This window comes from Typopeltis vanoorti, chromosome 1 (genome assembly GCF_054136105.1).
Source record: "Typopeltis vanoorti isolate ZY-2024b chromosome 1, IOZ_Tvanoo_1.0, whole genome shotgun sequence".
NCBI lineage: Eukaryota > Metazoa > Arthropoda > Arachnida > Uropygi > Thelyphonidae > Typopeltis > Typopeltis vanoorti.
The window spans coordinates 101,349,784-101,370,014 of NC_143549.1; the positions used below are offsets into that span (position 1 = coordinate 101,349,784).

The 20,231-nt window shown below is 37.9% G+C and overlaps 1 protein-coding gene across 1 annotated transcript in view; it reads left to right on the plus strand.

Moving 5' to 3' along the window:
• Positions 1 to 20,231, plus strand: part of LOC150110257 (dynein axonemal heavy chain 5-like) — a 972,373-nt gene that overhangs the window by 209,097 nt on the left and 743,045 nt on the right. Inside the window, exon 24 of the mRNA XM_090394637.1 lies at positions 1,893 to 1,955. Coding sequence (XP_090250763.1) covers positions 1,893 to 1,955 — 63 coding nt within the window. The remainder of the gene's footprint in view (positions 1 to 1,892; positions 1,956 to 20,231) is intronic.

Sequence of the window (20,231 nt, forward strand, 5' to 3'; positions counted from 1 at the left end):
GAATTATTGAAGGAGAACTTTATCAGTGTATATCATACTGGTGTAATGATTACTTGCAATATATAGAAGGGAGGTAAGTATTAGACAAATTGGAAGTGAAAGAATCAGAGGTGTATCAGGTGGTGATTGGGTTAGATGTTAATAAGGCTGTGGGAATGGATGACATATTGCCACATATTCTTAAGGAATGTGCTCAGCAGTTAACTGTGCTCTTGACATGGTTGGTTAATGAAAGTCTTGCAGGTAAGGGTAGGGTTCCTAAGGCTTAGAATGAAGGCAAAATAGTACCATTCCACAAGTATTGTTCTAGGACAGAAGTTTCCAGTTATAGACCAGTCTGTATAACTGCATTTGTAGTGAAGGTGTTGGAGAGATTGATTAGAATTAAATACAGGATTGGGTTGATGGACATGGCATTCTCTGTAATGGTCAGCATGGATTTGTATAGGGTAGGTCTTGTTTTAGCAATTTACTTGCATTTTATGATAAGGTAATAAGTGTGTTAGATAAGGGAGAATCATATACAGTGATATTCTTGAATTTTGCAAATGCTTTTGATAGATTATTCCATGGTAAGTTGATGTACAAGCTGCAGAGATGGATAGATAGTATATTGATTCTATGGATCAAAGATTGGCTCTCTGAACTATATCAGCAAGTTGTGAATGATGGATCAGTGTCTCAAAAAAAGGAGGGTAACCAATGGCATGCCCCAGGGTTCTGTTCTTAGGGCCCTGCTTTTTAACTTGTTTGTAAATGATATCATGTAGACTGAGAGGGGGATCTTCAATTGTTTGCTGCTGCTGATGCAAAGTTGAGGTGAATTATAAGTAACAATGCTAATGTTAATTCCCTTCAGGAAGTTTGAATAGACTTCTGACTTGGAAAAAGGAGTTGAGTTGTAGTTTTAATATTAATAAGTAGAGCCTCTGTAGCTCAGTCTGTATAGATGAAGCCCTTTGATCAGAAAGACCTGGGTACAATTCTCATCCATGATGTTAAGATCCTTTATCTGGTCTCTTTCTTAAGGTGAGTTAGCCAGTCTCTTTTGGAGGTAGAGGGTTTTTTCACCTGGAAACTCGGATTTTTCATCCTTCAGAACAGGCAAACTGGCCTGTGAACACACATGGATTTACACTCATAAAATATATATTTAATCCCTCATTAGGAGGGCTCAACCAGTCCTACAAGATGGTGGAGAAAAGGGGGAACCCCACATGAATAAATAAAAAATATTAATAAGTGCAAAGTGTCGCATATTACAGTGCAGAAATGTAAGGCTGTGTACTATATTAGCAGTATTGTACATTCAGAACTGAAATCCTGTGGAATATGTTCATCAATCCTTCCTGGAGTGTCTTATGTCTGCAGATTGTGTGTGTGTGGGGGGGGGCAGTTTTTGCCAGTTCGGAGAGATAAAAAACTCAAGTTTCCAGATGAAAAAAAAAAAAAAAACCTCTATGTCCATATGAGACATAGAAGCTACCACACCTTTAGTTAAAAGAGACCAAATAAAGGTTCCTCATGCCATGTACAGGAATCGAAGCCAGGTCTTTTGGATCAAAGGGCTTCATCTATGCCAGCTGAACTATGGAGGCTCTTAATTACTAATAAATTACTAATTTACTTTTTTTTTGTTTCCATGTGATACATTTTCCATTGCCAAATAATTGTGTAGAAACTCGTTTTTATTTCTGAATGTATAATTCTAATCACAGTATAACCAATCTACTTATTTCTATGATTAAACTCATGATTTTTTGAATTTATCCTCATAAATCTTTGTTTGCCAATAAGTATGAAAACCTACCTGCATTGATAAATGTTGCTGAAAAAAAGCTTACATGAATACTATTTTTATCTGATTAGTAATTTTGTTGTATTTGATGCAGAATGGACCAATGGTAATTGGACTGTCACCCAGAGAGGCATCGGATAGATTAGCTTCTTTTCAGGTATTTCTGTTGATCTAGATGATTTTTAAAAAAAATATATTTCAATAAAAAAATGTACTTTTATTTTATTTACTTTATTTATGTGAATTCTGGTTTTACAAGGGTGGTCTGAAATGTTCTTAGCCCTAACCATAGATCACACCTCTATCGGCATGATTTTTTTTTTTTTTTCTAAGTTAGTACATCTGTCATAAGCATCCATGTGAAATTGCAAGTCATTCTATCAAGCAGTTTTTTTATACAACTGTCTGAAACAAAAGTGTTGTCTGTATCCCCTGAAATGGATAAAATTGAGTATTGTGCAGTTATAAAAATCTTTGTAAAAGAAGGCTTAACGCCAAAAGAAATTCATTTGAAATTCATAAAAGTTTATGGGCACTCTTCTCCTTTGTTTTCAACAATTAAGAAATGGGCTGCCGAGTTTAAACGTGGCCATACCAGCCTTGAAGATGATCCGTGTGAAGGACATCCAAAAAGTGTAACAACACCAGGAACCATTGATTAAGTGCACAAGATGGTATTGGATGACCGGTGAGTTGAAGTGCATGAAATTACTGAGACTATAGGCATTTCAAAAGAACATGTAGGATATATTTTGCGTGAAGAATTGCAAATGAAAAAGATTTTCGCACTTGCTCACAGCAGATCAAAAATGTACTGTGAAACCAGTACTTGGAGCATTTTAACAAGAATAAAACTGATTTTGTGTGTCAATTTATTACTATGGATGAGACTTGGATTCACCATTACACACAGAATCCAAACAGCAGTCAAAAGAGTGGACAGAAGCTGGTTCTTCAGTGCTAAAGAAGACAAAGTCGGTTCAAGTTCCATCAACAGGAAAAGTCATGGCATCGGTGTTTTGGGATGCTAAAGGCATTTTGTTTATTAAAAAGGTAAAACAATAACCGGGGAATATTATTCCAATCTTTTAACCAGACTAGATGAAAAAATTCTTGAGAAAAGACCCGGTTTGCAGAAGAAAAAATCGTCTTTCATCAGGACAATGCACCTGCTCACAAAGGTGTTTTGGCAATGGGATCTGCACTATGAATTGTTGGAACATCCACCCTATTCCTCAGATTTGGCTACCTCTGGCTTCTATCTCTTCCAAAAACTAAAACTCTTCCTTGCTGGTCAGTGTTTTTCTTCGAATCACCTCTTGATTCGAAGAAAAACACTGACCAGTATTTTGTAAATCTTACTGAGAACCTACAGGGACGGATTATGGCACTGGAGCATCGCTGGAATAAATGTATTAGTCTTAAGGGAAATTATGTTGAAAAATAAAAATAATTTTGAAATTATAAATTTGTTTTTTCATTGTTAGGCTGAGAACCTTTCAGCTCACCCTCATATCTTTTATTCTGAATCTTCAGTGTGTAGAAATAATGATGGGAAGGTTTGCAAAGTCATGGACAGGTGAGATAAAACATGGCCTCTTATGGCTTTTCATTGAACTGTTATGTATTTAAATATAACAGTTAATTTTGTTGGTAAGGCTAGAATTACATTGGTTATGTCATAATATGTTGGTTATCCATAATGGTATTATTTAAGGAAATTAATAATATAAAGCCAAAATGCTCACCCACTCTACTGGTAATACCTTTTCACATGTTAAAAATCTGTCCACTTTAAGGCCAGTATTGAGAATCTAACACTTCAGCAGGCTGACATAATGATCAATTTTGATGTCTCTTCTGTTCATTGACATTTCTCTGAAGGACACCTTTGACCTTATGCAAGCATAATTTCCTCCTGATATCTCAGCCTTGTTCGCTGTGAACTCAGGCTATTTTGTTTGGCAAGGAAAATTCCACAAACAGGGAGGATAGCAGTGGGATCTCTATACCTCCCTCTTTCTGGCAAATTACTTCATGAAAACCTTTGAAAATAAAGCCATAATGTCTGTTTCAAACAGCACTTAGAGTTTGGCTGCACAATGTGGGTGATGTGCTTTCCATTTGGCCACACAGCTCTGTGGCTCTTAACATATCTTAATAAGCAGCACTTCCAAGTGCTGTTTATTAAATATTTTCCCCTTCCTGGATACTTTAATTACATGCCAACCTGATTCCTTGGCATTCTCAGTTTACTGAAAACACACACACACACACACACACACACACACACACACACACACACACACACACACACACACACACACACACACACACACACACACACACACACACACAGGCAGATATATTCACCAACAGTTATCTCCTTCCCCTCCAATAGTATAGATTATCAAACCCTGTACAACAGGGCAGGTAATTAGCTCTGAATTAACATCAAAACAATAATGCCTTCACTACTGAACTTAAACACATTCACAACACCTTCTTAGCCAATGGCTGCAATCCTCCATTAAATCCATTAAAACCTCAAACCACACTCTTCTCCCTCCTCCAAAGTAAAGCCTACACCAAATATCTGTTACCATCTCATATATCTGAGGCACATCTGAAAAAATTCTAAAATAATGCAACCTTAAAATCATTTACAAACCTAATAAAAAGTTGGCATTCCTTATTCACTTCCCTAAAGACCAGTCACAATCTCTAGACGTACCAGGTGTCTTGCAGTTGTAAGCTGTCCTATTATGGCAAAACAGGTAGGATAACTGATATCAAAATAGTTGAACACAAAGACTACATCCTGTTCCACAACTATTGTCACTCAGGGCTTGCTGACTATGCCTTGGACACCTACTGCAAGATATGATGGAAAAAGCTACCTTACTCCATAGGAGCAAATGGAAATACAAAAGCCGAACTTCAATAAATTTGGTAGTATGAGATTACCTCAAATCTTGGAAGCATTCGTCATGAGAACTGTAGCCCAACAGCCAACATCACCCATCTTAGCCTATTAAGGGGCATTATTTAGGAACTTTGGGTTTACCTTGGTTGTTTCTGAGGATGCCGATAAAAAATTGGTATTACTTATTTGCTCCCCTAAAAACAGTTGCAATCTCTGGACTTACATATATACATACATATTTACTCTATGTACATACTTATTCTATGTAGTGCCTACATGCACATATCAATTTGTTCTTTGTTCTCTGATGATGGTAATTTTACTTTGCCAGAATATTGAAAATATTAATTAAATTTTGTTTCTAAGGTTGGTCGATTGGTAGAGCCTCTGCTACTAATGGCTCAGCAAAAAGTTAAGTAAGTTTGAAAGTTTGAGCCCAGTTAGTAATTGGAAGGGGATCAATCATTAGATACTGTTGGCACACTCTCCCTCGATGAGTCTTTGGACTCCCTGGAGGTGTAACATAATAATAATAATAATAATATATTATATATGTTGTTGATTTCTCCAAGTAATATCATTATAACAGTTAATTCTTTCTTTGTTTATTTTGATTTCTCTGTGCTCTATTCATTCCATTAAACCTAATTATGATCTTAAATCAGACTTAAGCCTTAATATTTATGATGAGTCCTTGGACTCCTTGGAGATTCACATAATAATAATATATTTATTTGTTAATTCTACATGGAGCAAGCAGCAGGCAAAGCTAAACAGTATGGTAATGCGAAACTCTGGTTTTTTGAGGGAACTTAACTGGCTAGACTTCCTTAAGAAAGATGCAGGAACACAGAAATTATCTACCTATATAAAGTTTAATATAAAATTTCGTTCATCTGATGCTCTTTCGAATATACAAATTTGTTAGTACATTACTTCCAGAACAGATTATTACCATATCTAAGTAACTTGTTAGTTATTAACACAGCCATTAGCTATCTTCAAGCTGAACTCTTTTATTCTTAACCTGGAACTTTGGAGTATTCTCTGTGATATTTCAGATAAATTTATCCAAAAGACTTTCAAAAAATAAAAGATAAGTATATCAGAAAATATGTGACAATCTTCAGAGATTAAGTTAAGGGGATAATAAATCCCTCAGAAATCTTTTTCTCAGCTGTAGAGGCACCCTCTTTGAGTGTTATGAACCTTTTATCCAGAGACTCAACAAAACAGCCATTGGCATCCTTAGCCTTGGCCATAACTTTGCAGTTGTGCCAAATCAAGTTGCAGCATTAGACTTCATGTTACATATAGAGCAGTATTTCTCAATGTGGGGCAATTAGAAAATGTACTGTACATATTTATACATATTTATATTATACTTTTTCAGAACTTGGCTGACTATTATGCTAGAGGGGGGGGGGCATCAATATTTTTGAGATGTTGAAGTGGGGCATGATCCAAAAAACATTGAGAAACACTTATAATAGAATGTGGCATCTGCAACTTTCTTCCAAATATTGCCAAACAACATCAGGTTCAATGTAGCCAATATCCTGATGTGAGCTCTGCCTCCAGAAAGAAATCTGTCCTGCAGCCAACTCTACACTGTCTCTAAATTACACAAAGACACAAATATAATAATTACTAGAGCAAGTAAGGGGGATGCTACTGTGGTCTTCAGTACTCTTCTAGCAATTTTTCTAACCGTTTAAGGTTATAGGCCTCCCCCATTTGGCTCCATCTTTCTCTGTTGAAGGCTCCTGATACCAGCATTCTCCAACCATTTCTGCTAAGTCACCCTTCATCTGTAAGGATATGTGATATGTAAAGTTCCAAGGATACCCTAACAGGAGCGATCTTGCTTGAAGAATTGCATATGGCCACCTTCTAGTCAATACCATCAAAAGGAGGTAGTTTAATATTGGAAATACAATCTGTGACATCTGTTACCAATTGGAAACAGTAGAACATGCATTCTACTCTTGCCCTCCATATTTGGAACAAATTATGAAATGTGCTAGACATTCCATTACTTATAACAGAACAGGTTATTTTTTTGCACTACCCACCACCTGTCAGCAATGAGAAGAGAATTTTGATTTTTATAATTAATAAATTAAAATATGCTTAAGGTTCAAATCTGTATAACTGAGAGGAGACCTCCACATAGCCTTTAAAGGAATGCAGAGAACCGACCAGGGCTTCTGACCTAATGTCCAATCCTCACCTTCTCATGGTGCACCCTGTTGGGTATCTACTTGGATACTGAACGAACGAGGATGGGCTGACAATTTGGGATTTAGCCAACCAAATTGTATTCTTATTCCTATCCCAATGGCTTTAACAGGCCTTTAAGGCCCACAACCTTCCAAGCATGCTTGGATTTTGTAACCAAAATACGAGGATAGAATGGTCACTCCTATGCCTCAAGGTATTCTTGGCTGTATCCCTGTGAGTTCATGGGACCGGTTTGCCTGCTTGTGGGATGAAAAACACCAGATAAACTGGCGAAAAAAACACTACTGCCTGCGCCCAAGACCGGCTATGGCTGAGGAAGATCCTTCAGCTCCTCACATCTCCAATGGGAATCAAGCCTAGGACACTCCTTCCCCAGGTATATTGTTGCGAAGCGCAAAGCCACTAGGCTAACCACGCGGACTGTATTCTTATTGGTTAAACCAAAATAAAAAATGATGGTACAACATGACAAAATTTCATGCTGGCTGGAGCGTTGCCTGGTTAAACAAGGCCCCCGTTGTTTTCGCCAGGGAACCAGGGCGAACAGTGAACAAATCTGAACATACACTCCAACTCAACATCAACAGAATTAAAGATCGGTACTATCAACATAAGAAGCCTGAATGGCAGAGAAATGGAGCTAGCTGAGGAATTAGATAAGTAACAGATCGACATAATAGTGGTGACTGTAACAAAAGAGACAAAAACGGGTGAGATCTTTCTGAGCAATAAATACAAAATGTTATATTCAGGCAATGACAATCAAGGAAAAGAAGGATTAGCCATAGTATTCAACACAAAATACGAGACTAATCTTCTTGAATGGCAGTCAGTGTCAAGTAGAGTAATGTGGGCAAATATGAGAATGGGGAACTGGACAATGAGATTTATTTGTGCCTATGGTCCCACAGAAGGTTCTACTAAGGTAGAAGTGGAGGAGTTTTTTGAGGCTTTAGAAAAAGCAACTGACACAATGAAAAAGGAAAAGTTGGTCCTTGTTGGGGATCTAAATAGCAGAGTAGGAAATGATTGTGAGACATACAAAAATATTTTCGGAAAATTTGGAGAAAAGAGAAAGCTAATAATAATGGCAAATATCTGTTGGATTTCTGCTCAGGACATGGACTGGTTATTAATAACACCATGTTCCAACATAAAAATGTGCACAAATTCACATGGAGAGAAGAGGCAAGGAATAAGAAAAGTCTCATTGACTATGTTATTGTTGATGGTGATGTTTTCTCCCTGGTGCAGGACACCAGAGTGTACAGAGGATTTGAAATTGCAAGTGATCACTATTTAGTCTTGAGCAGTAGGATAAAATTGAATTTCATATTGAAAAGAATAACATGTAAGAAAGTTTTAAAGCGAATAAAAGTTGAGCAGCTCTCAGATGTGAACTGTAGACTAAAATACACAAAGATTATTGAAGAAAAAAATTAAAGAGTTTGAGAAAAGGAACGAAACCTTGGAGATTCAGTGGCAAACTCTGAAGAAAACATTGATTGATTCTGCCAGAGAGGCATGTGGTGAGGTTGACTGCAAGGATAAAAAAAATCACAACTCCCTGGTGGACACAGGAAGTTAAAGAGGCAGTGAAGGAAAAGAAGAAAGCATATCAAAAGTTCCTGTCAAATAGGTATCAATGGCAATATCATATTAAAAATCAGGATATTAGGAAAGAACTTGACATTGTCAGCATCCAGGAATGCATTAGCAGAGCTAATCTCAGGTGGTATGGTCACTTAAACAGAATGGGTGAGGAAAGATTAGCAAAACAAGTGTTCTCTGCCAGGTAAGCAGGAAAATGACCCAGAGGAAGACCAAGATATAGGTGGATTGATACGGTACAAAGTGCCTTTGACGATAGAAATATAAGATCTGATATTGTTGGAGTCTTGACAAGTAACAGACTGATTTGGAGGAAAATTGTAGATAGGAAGTTAGTAATGATGTAATTTTTTTCATGTAGTACTATCATATCCTGTGCACCCCTTGAGCGCACATGGCAGGAATTTGATGATGATGATGATAAAGTAAAATACCATTTATGAAATGTTACTAAGAAACATGGATTTGAAAATCAGCAATAATACATAATATCATCATCAAATTATTGACATGTACACTCAAGGGGGTATACAGGATATGAGAGTATTACATGAAAAACTTACATCATCACTAACTTCCTATCTGCAATTTTCCTCCAAATAAATCTGTTACATGTGAAGACTCCATCATTATCAGATCTCATATTTCTTTCTTCTAAAGCATTTTTTACTGTATCAGTCCACCTATATCTTGATCTTCCTCTGTGTCTTTTTCCTACTAACCTGGCAGAGAACACTTGTTTTGCTAATCTTTTCTCTCCCATTCTGTTTAAGTGACCATACCACCTGAGATTAGCTCTGCTAACACAATCCTGGATGATGACAATGTCAAGTTCTTTCCTAATATTATCGTCTTTAATATGATATTGCCATTGATGCCATCTGTTCATGCCCCTAATCTTTCTCAGGACTCTCATATCTGCAGTCTCTAGTCTTTGGTGAAGTGTTTTACTTCTAACCCAGCTCTCAGATCCATAAGCTAAAATTGGCTTGAACACTGTGTTGTATACAACTAATTTAGTGTTTTGATTAATTTCTCTTATTCCGTATAAATTTATTTAGTTGACTTCTTACCATACTAGCTTTGTTGATTCTGTTGTCTATTTCCATTTTAATTGACCATCTTCATTAAACGTTGTGCCTAAGTAGCTGAAATGTTTTACTTGTTCTATAGGTTCTAAATTTGCAATGCAGTTGATATTTTCAATGCTTCTACCTATTTTCATTGTCTTTGTCTTGTAATTGCTGACCTTCATGCTATATCTATTACAACAGTTATTCAATTTAGTCAGGAAATCTTGCAGACCTGTAATCTTGCAGAACTGTATTTATATAGAAGTATAACATCATCAACACAAAGTAAAGAGCTGACATTAACATCTCCAATTTTGATATCAGCTTTAATACCACTTTCCATCATAATGTGATCCATATAGATAATGAATAACAGAGGAAGTAATGTACATCCTTGTCTGACACCATATTCAATTAAACCATCTTCCTGTACTAACTGCTGACTTACAACTCAAATTAGACTAACTATTGCTTGATATAATCCCCCATTGACACCATAGAACTGTAGCTTTTTGAATATCTTATCTCTCGGCACTTGTCATATGATTTTTCCGATCTACAAAACTTAAATACAGATCTTTGTTATATTTGAATGATTTCTGAACTATTTGTCATAAAGTGAAAATCTGATCCTGACAGCATCTATTTGGCCTCAATTCGGCTTGTCCTTTACCAAGCTTCCCTGCCACAATCCTTCTCAATCATTTCTCAAGTATACTTGCATAAATCTTATAAGGAACACTCAGTAGGAAATACCTCTGTAATTCAGTTTTATTTCCCATTTTATATATAGGCATTATGAGAGCTCTACTCCAATCATCTGGAATTCATCCCTCTGTCCAGGCTGTCTGAACTATGCAGTGCAGCCACTGTGAGTCGTTTCTTCCTCCATACTTGAGCATTTCTGGTCGAATATCATCTATGCCAACTTCCTTTCCACATTTCAAGCTTTTGATGACTTTTTACTTCAAGTATGGATATGTATTCCTGTTTGCATATCTGTCGAGTGTTTTTTACCACTGTGCTATCATCACTGTTTTTTTCATTTAGCAGTTTTTCAAAGTAATTACTCCATAAATTAAGGATATCGTTTTGTCCAGTTTTCATGTCACCTTTATAATCTGGTAGCAAGAGATATGAGATTCTTACTTGAGGTTGTACAAAAGAAGATGCAGAGAGGAAAGATAGTGGGCATGTTGCCTAGGTATGATAATGACGAGTTGAACAGAAGAGCAGTAATATTGAATAACATAATAGCTAGAATGTGTCAGAAGAGAGGATTGTAATATGTGGATGCCTGGAAGGCATTTCACGAAAAAAAGGAATTGTATGCAAGAGAGTGTTTGCATTTGAATGAGGAAGAACGTAGGCATCTGTAGAGATTGCTTTCTGAATGAGTCGGTGTGTCAATGCAGGAAAACTAGAAAGCCCAGGGTGAATGGTAGCAGGGGTGGCCTCTTGCAGGAATGGGTACTTGGGAGAAAAGGAGAAGACATCAGGTAACGCTGAACCTAGTGGAGTCTAAAGGGGATAATGCTGGGTATAGAAACAGTGACATTTTTATGCTTTATACTAATGCCAGGGGTATCCAGAATGAAGGAGAGGAATTGGTGGTGCTGACAGCAACAGCCCGGCCATTGTTAGATCTCAATGATCCCATTATTGGGATCATTGAGACGTGGTTGACAGAAGAGGATATAATAATAGGAATAGATGTAGCAGGGTACAGCATTTTTCAGCAGGATAGGAAGGGAAAGCGTGGTGGAGTGCTGCTTATGATAAGTGACGACTTATGTCCTCTAAGAGTGGAGGCTTTGGAAGGCAGTGACACTGATGATTTTGAAGCATATGGTGTGAGGTGGAGGTGGGCAAGACAGGATATTTAGTGGGGGGTGTTGCTACAAACCAAGGAGCACAGAGAGTGGGGACCAGGAGATGTTTAGACAGTTGAGCTTGGCAAGTGCAAGAAGAATGATTGTTATGCGAGATTTTAACTACAGCAGCATAAATTGGGGAGAGGAAGATGCACGTAGCAATAAGGGAATGGAATTTCTAGAATTCTTGAGGGACAAATGTCCTAGGCAGCATGTAATAGAGGGAACAAGAGGTTCAAGAGTTTTGGATTCAGTCATAGCATCAGAACAGTTGATAATAAGTGAGAAAACTAGTTGGAGAGAGTGACCATATGGTTTTGACTTAGAAAATAAATACACATGCAGGAATATCAAAGAGATGGGAATGTATGTGGAATTATAAGGCAGGTGATTATAATAGTCTTAGATGTCAACTGGGAAGTTTAATGGAGGGAGGATTTGGAAGACCGCGATATCATTAGTGCTTGGGAAATTGTGAAGGAATATTTGTTAGTAGCAATAGTAAGCTGTATTCCACAAGTGAAGAAGAGGACACAATTTGGAGGAATGTGGATGACAAACAATATTAAACAGGAACTGCATGCGAAAAGGAGACTATGGAAGAGATATAAGCAGACAAGTGAAGAGCAGATGCATGAAGAATATAAGACACAGGCCAGGAGAGTGACTAGTATGGTAAGGAAGGCGAAACTGGAATATAAGAAGAGATTTGCCCTAAGATCCAAAGAAAATCCTAGGGAATTTTTTAGCTATGTGGCCAGTAGGAGGAGAAATGACATTGTGGGATAAAAATGGGAATAGAGTGACTGATGCAGATGACATAATGGAATTGTTCAATGAACACTTTACTGGAGTATTTCATCCTGGAGGAGTAAATTTTAATACTAGAGGGATAGGGCAGGTTCGAGGTTTAGGATGCAGGAGGAGAGTGTGTTCCATATACTGAGTACTCCGGATGTCAGTAAAGCTGTGGGACTGGATTGTATTTCACCATGAGTTTTGAGAGAATGTGCTAAAGAACTGACAGCTGCTTTGACCTGGCTATGGGAAAGGTGCTCAGGGAATGGAAGGAAGGTAGTGCCATTGCATAAGGGCAGAAGCAGACTGAAAGTGCATAATTTATAGGCCAGTTTGTGTGTCATCAGCAGTTGTTAAGATCTTGAAGAAATTAGTGAGGGACCGTATACAGCATTTGACAGATGAGGGTAATGTTATGTGTGAGAGTCAACATGGATTTGTGATGGCGAGCTCCTGTTTTAGTAATATGCTAGCCTTTCAAAAGGCATATACTGCCATTTTCTTGGATTTAGCGAAGGCATTTGACAGGGTGCCACATGATAAGCTGATATTTAAGTTCGTGGCACATGGGTTTGGATGTCAGGTTGGTCAACTGGATTCAGGATTGGCTGTCCGATAGGACAGCCAATCCTGAATCCTGTAGGTATCAGAGAGTTGTGTATGGTGGGGCAGTTTCAAGGAGACAGAGGGTTACAAGTGTCGTTCCACAGGGCTCAGTACTGGAACCCATATTGTTTAACCTTTATTTCAATGACATTGTCAGTGGATTGCAGGGGATATTCAGTTGTTTGCAGATGATGTGAAGCTGGGAAGGGTTATTAGTATAGTGCAAATGTGGTCGCCCTGCAAGAGGATTTGAATAAACTAGACAGATGGGCAAATGAATGGGGATTTCGGTTTAATGTAGCAAAATGTAAAGTATTTTTCCTAACTGCCAAAATATTTGTTTTGGCAGGATAGGAAGGGAAAGCATACTGGTGGAGTGCTGCTTATGATAAGTGACAACTTATGTCCTCTAAGAGTGGAGGCTTTGGAAGGCAGTTACAAAGGTTTGGGACATATCGATGAGACACTGCATACTCTATTGGAGTAGCTATGCTGGAGGAAGTAGGCAAGATGAGAGATCTGGGGTTGATGATTGATAGAAACCTGAAATTTAGGGGGACATATTGCAAAGGAGGTGAAGGTAACACGGAAGATTGCTGCAATAATGAGAAGGACGCTGACCTGCAGAAATAAAAGAGTTATCATTCCATTGTATAAGACTCTGATCAGATCACAGTTAGACTATTGTTCTCGTATTTGGTCCCCAGGATTTGAAGGGGATAAATTAACTGTGGAAAGGATACAAAGGTGGATAACAAAGATGGTTTCAGGACTGTACAATATTAGTTATGTGGATCAGCTGAGAGAATGTGGATTGCAGAGTTTGGTAGATAGAAGAAGGAGAGGTGATATGATTGTGACTTTTAAACTGTTGAGAGGTGGTTACAGGGTTGACACTGGGGAGTTCTTTTGCTTAGTTGAACAGCAGGAAGTAGTGATGACAAGGGGGCCATCCCTGGAAGTTACGAAAGGAAAATGTGAGCAAGAGGGTGAGGAGTGGTTTCTTTGCATGGAGGGTGGTTGAACCATGCAATGCATTGCATGATAGAGTGGCGAGAGCTAGAACAGTCAATGAGTTTAAGGAGTGGTATGATGGACTTTGTGTTTCCAATGAGGGACCTCCCATGATGAGTCTTGATAGACTGTGTTTCCTAGGGACCTCTCGCTATGAGTCTTTTGACTCCATGGAATCCTCAATAATAATAATAATAATAATAATTATTATTATTATTATTAAACAAGACCTCATGGAGTCAAAGACTCATCTAGGAGGTCCTTTTATCTCACACACATCTCATCATACCGGGTCTTAAACACATTCAAACTCCTTGCAGACACCACACTCTCAGGCAAGGCATTCCAATCATTCACAACTCTGCACGAAAAAAACCTGCCTCTCACTCCCCTACTCACACCCTCTTTATACAGTTTCCAGGGATGACCTCTGGTTCTCCCCTGATCTCCCACTATTCTCTGTAGAACTTCTCCACCATTGATCCTATAACAACCCCTTACCAACTTGTAGGTCTCTATCATATCTCCCCTCTTCCTTCTCTCCACTAGACTCTGCAAATTACATCTTTTCAATCTTTCCTCATACTCGACATTCCAGAGGTCAGAAACTACCTTAGTCAGTCGCCTTTGGACCCTCTCCAACATCTCTTCATCCTTCTGAAAACCAGGTGACCAAATCTGGGCACAATAGTCCATGTGTGGCCTAATCAAAGCCTTATACAATGGAACAAGAATCTCCCTACTTCTACACGTCAGTGTCCTCCTCATCATTCCCAGAAGTCTTTGTGTTGTCTTCACAATTTTAGCGATGTGTCCCCTAAATTTTAGATCCTTATCCACTATCACTCGAAGATCTCTTATTTCCTCTACTTCCAACAATATATTCTCACCAAGCATAAATTCTGCATCCCATCTTTGTTTTCCAAATTTTAAAACCTTACATTTTGCAACACTGAACTCACATCCCCATTTGCTTGCCCAATCACTCAATTTATTCAAGTCTTCTTGCAAGGCCACAACATCTTCACTACTCTTTATGGTTCATCCCAACTTTGCATCATCTGCAAACAACTGAATATCTCCATCCAAATCTTCGCCAATATCATTAATATACAAGTTAAATAGTAATGGCCACTAAAACAGGCCCCTGTGGCACACCACTAGTGACTTTCCTTTTCCTGGATATTGCACCCCCATACACAACTTGTTGATACCTATCAGATAGCCAGTCTCCAATCCAATGCACTAATCTAATATCCAACCCAATCTGCTCTAGTTTGACTGTCAACTTATCATGAGGTACTCTATCAAAAGCTTTTGCGAAATCCAAGTATATCACTGTGTATCCTTCTCCTCTGTCCAAGGAAGCAGTCACTTTATTGTAATAAGTAAGTAGATTACTAAAACACGACCTCCCTTTAGCAAATCCATGCTGTCCATCAAAGATTATACCATTGTTGTCAACCCAACTCTGGATCCTAGTTCTCACAAGCTTCTCCAACAACTTAACCAGAACACCTGATAATAATCTCTAATTCCTTTTGTAGCACTGTTTCTTCCATTTCTGAGCTTCTTCAACAACTTTTGAATATCCAGAATATCTTGCCATCTTCTTGATATTAATTTTCTATGTTCTTATCAAGTCTTCTCATGGCTTTTGGTTAAGCTAGTTTTACATGGTGGTTAGCTTTCTTACATTTGTCTCTGTTTTCTCTAAGAGCATAAGTTGACTTATTTGCCAGGAACTATTGATATGCTTTCTTCTTTTCCTTCGTTGCCTCTTTAACTTCTTGTGTCCACCATGGAGTTCTGATTTTTCTTCCTTTGCAGATAACACCTCACCACATGCTTCTTAGGCTGAATCAGTCAATGTTTTCTTTAGGATTTGCCACTGAATCCCCAAGGTTTGGTTCCTGTTCTCAAACTCTTTCATATTTTCATGACTAATGTTTGTGCATTTTAGTCTACAGTTCACATCTGATAGCTGCTCAACTTTTATATGCTTTAAAATTTAAATTCAATTTTTCAATTTCAATAATTCAATTATTCAATTTAAATTAAATTCGATATAATATTCAATTTTATCCTGCTGAAGACTAAATGGTGATTGCTTTCAATTTCAAATCCTCTTAATCCTTTCAATAAGGATGTCTTTATTAAAAAGCTAATAACAGTGTACTTTAGCACTTTAATATGCTGCTGTGATTATTATTATCAACCATTAAATATCATCTGTGACTGGTAATTAGTTTACGGAATTAACAACGCATATAGAGTATATTAATTAAAGGTAACTTTAATGAATAACTTCTATATTTCGGCAACGTCACATTGCCATCTGCATGCACATACCACATAAAGATATGGTATGTGCATGCAGGCACTAACAAAAGCAAATGAGGAAGAAAGCAAGAAACTAATATTGTTCCTAAAGTCCTAACGGGCTAATTTGGTTGTCTTGGCAGTTGGGCTGAAGTTCTCATAATGTAAATTTCCCAAATTTGGGGTAGTTTCATGCACCCAAATTTGTTGAGGTTAGGAACGTTTTTTAGAGCTACTGATGATTCCTTGAATAATCTTTCGTATTTAATCTAATTTGGTTGTCTTGGCAGTTGGGCTGAAGTTCTCATAATGTAAGTCTCCCAAATTTGGGGTAGTTTCATGCACCCAAATTTGTTGAGGTTAGGAACGTTTTTTAGAGCTGCTGATGATTCCTTGAATAATCTTTCATATTTAACCTTGCTGCGGTGTATTATTTTTGTTTTCTTCCAACGAATTCTATGGTGGGTATCTAAGGCATGGTCTGCCAGCCCAGAGCGGCTGTACTGGTGAAAACGGATGTAGTCTTTATGTTCTGAAATCCTGATATTTGCTATTCTGCCTGTTTGGCCAAAGTAGGACAGTTTGCAGCCGCAAGGGACCTATTATACACCAGCTAGGTCTAGGGGAAGTGGTTGGTCTTTGGTAGAGTGGATAAGGGATGCCAACTTTTTATATGGTCTGTAACAAGAAGTAAGGTCATATTTTTTGAGGATATTGGTTATTTTCTCAGAGGTGCCCTGGATGTAGGGGATGGTGATAGATTTGGTATAATCTTTATTGTGGAGGGGGGGGGGTTACTGGTTTTAGTATTTTTTGGGGTTATAGCCATTGGCTAAGAAAATGTTGAGGATGTGGTTTAGTTCAGTAGTTAAGACCTTGTCATCTGAGCAGATTAATTTTACCCTGTTATATAGTGTTTTTATAACCCCATATTGTTGTGGGGAGGGGGATTGCTGGTGAATGTATCTGCCAATATGGGTGGGTTTTCAGAAAAACTTAAAAGTCTGTTTACAGAAAACCTACCCATACTGGCAGATACATTCACTAGCAATCCCCCCCCCCCTCAATAAAGATTACACCAAATCTATCATCATCCCCTACATCCAGGGCACCTCTGAGAATATAACCAATATCCTCAAAAAATATGACCTTACTTCTTGTTACAGATCATATAAAAAGTTGGCATCCCTTATCCGCTCTACCAAAGACCAACCACTTCCCCTAGACCTACCTGGTGTATACCAGGTCCCTTGCAGCTGCAAATTGTCCTACTTTGGCCAAACAGGCAAAACAGCAAATATCAGGATTTCAGAACACAAAGACTACATCCGTTTTCACCAGTACAGCCGCTGGGCTGGCAGACCATGCCTTAGATACCCACCATAGATTCGTTGGAAGAAAACAAAAATAATACACCGCAGCAAGGTTAAATACGAAAGATTATTCAAGGAATCATCATCAGCTCTAAAAAACGTTCCTAACCTCAACGAATTTGGGTGTATGAAACTACCCCACATTTGGGAGACTTACATTATGAGAACTTCAGCCCAACTGCCAAGACAACTAAATTAGCCCACCAGAGGGCACAATTAGGACTTTAGGAACAATATTCGTTTCTTGCTTTCTTCCTCATTTGCTTTTGTTAGTGCCTGCGTGCACATACCATATCTTTATGTGGTATGTGCATGCAGATGCCAACGTGACGTTGCCGAAATATAGAAGTTATTCATTAAAGTTACCTTTAATTAATATACTTTATATGCATTGTTAATTCCGTAAACTAATTACCAGTTATGTATGACCAACATATAAGCCTTGGTACTAGAATTAAATATCATGTGGTATGTGCAAAAAGCAGGAAATTACATGAGGAGAGAAGAAGTATTTTGAATGAAAAAGAATACCAAGTTTTTTGGATACTGCAGTAGCTATGTGTGTAATATGTTTATGCCAGGATAAAAGGGGGCATGAAGGCCAACCTAAGAAGGGGAAGATGATCTTGATTGGAAGTTGAAACATTATCACATGTAAGGAGTGAAGTAGGTTCTGGATAATAAGATGATACTGTGTTTGGATGACATTGAAATTCACTAGATGATCTTCACCCCATTTGAGAATGGTGAAGAATTCATTATTTAAGATTTTTGTTATGAGATATCTTGTAGTTTGAATCATTTTAGAGTTAGTACTGCTGAGTCTCTTGAATGAAAAAGGGGATCACAAAGTGCTTTCATCACTAAAATGAACTATATTTTAAGTTAGAGGGAGCAAGAAAGAGAGACAGACTCATTGATATAAATGTTAAAGATACCAAGCAATTTTAAACCTGGTTTTACTCCATTTTTTCCAAGTAAGCAAACAGACAAAACATCAAGTTTGCGCCTGCAATTTATGCAAGACTAGCTGATCCCACAGGTAGTGCAATTTGTTTGTCTGTTTGCTTACTTGGAAAAAATGGAGTAAAACCAGGTTTAAAATTGCTTGGTATCTTTAACATAACTATACCCAAGTTAAAAATACTTTCTTCATTGATATAAAGGAGAAGGATGTAGGCGGGAGAGTATATTGATAAAGAAATCTGATGAGAGGAAGCCATTCACCATGTCACGTGATGGATGACCAGAGAGAATGCTGGCAATTCAATCACAAAAGGCAGGAGGGAGACCATAAGAAGGTAGCTTGATGAGAAAGCCTTGATTTTGGAGATGATTGAATGCCTTTGAAATATCATTAGTGACTACTTTAATTTATCCATATTATTCCATGGTCTTTGTCAATAGAAGGAGAGCAATACACAACCTCTCCCAGTCAGATCTGACATGGTTCCACCATAATCTTTCTGACATCAGCAAGCATTCCTGCTGTAAAGGGATATTGTTCTAGTTGGAGGAAATGCTAACTAGACCTATTACATGGTAGATGATCTTCATCTCATGGTGAAACACATGGTGTTTCGCCATTCAAAACCATGTATTTCCATTTTGTTTATTGGTCTGAAGTGACTCTTGCAATGTTTGGTCCTCACACCAGAAGTTCCAATTTCTGTCCCCTGCCTAATCTTTCAGTTTGCAGCAGGAGTGATATCCCCCCCCCTCCCCCAAAGGTCATGCCAAACATACTTTAGAGATCTAGTACTTCTGCTGCCTTCTAGCACACAGTAGTAAAAAAGTTCTGCAGGCTGGCTGGCAGATAGTGTATGGGACTAGACTTGACAGTAATGTGTTTGGTAGTAATATGCACTTCAGCTGAATGGATAATCTGTCTACATGGCCAGGACATGCCTGGTTGGAGGATGTGTAATATATGCAAGGGACACCATCAAGACTGCATTATAACATGGAGACTGGATGCATCCTGTATGAGCAACATCTCTAAGAGTATGTTCTCTCAATATATGTTCCTCTTCTCTTTTTCTCTTCATCTTTGTAATACCACATGAGAGTAATCCTAGACTATTGTGAAATATCCTAAATATTGTGAAACTGTTGTTAAATAACAAACCTCTCTCAAAGAGTTCCCAAAATTTTTTGGAAACTCAAAACATTTTACAAAAAAAAAAAAGTCTTCCAGATTTACTTCACCAACCTTCATGGTGTAAACACCAACTTAAATGATGTACAGCATATGCAAATGGTCAAACCTGATCTGTTTTTGACAGAACTTCACTTCTCTGCCACAACAATAGCCCATCTTAACTGTCCAAAATACAGCTTGTATGATTCCTTCTGCCACAAGGGTGATAATTGTGCTTCTCCGTGATCTGATATTCCTTTCCGGAGCATGCCTAATCTTGAGAATCTTCCCTTTATGATCTTCTGTAAGTTAAGATTTCCCTTCCTTATTATGTCTCATTCATCTGTTGTCTCTGCTGTTCCTAATTCTGAAAAGCTTTCTCCCTTTTTTAACTTCTTTTCCATTAAGTGTGATCTCATACAGTCTGAATTCCCTAACAGCAAAGTCGTCTT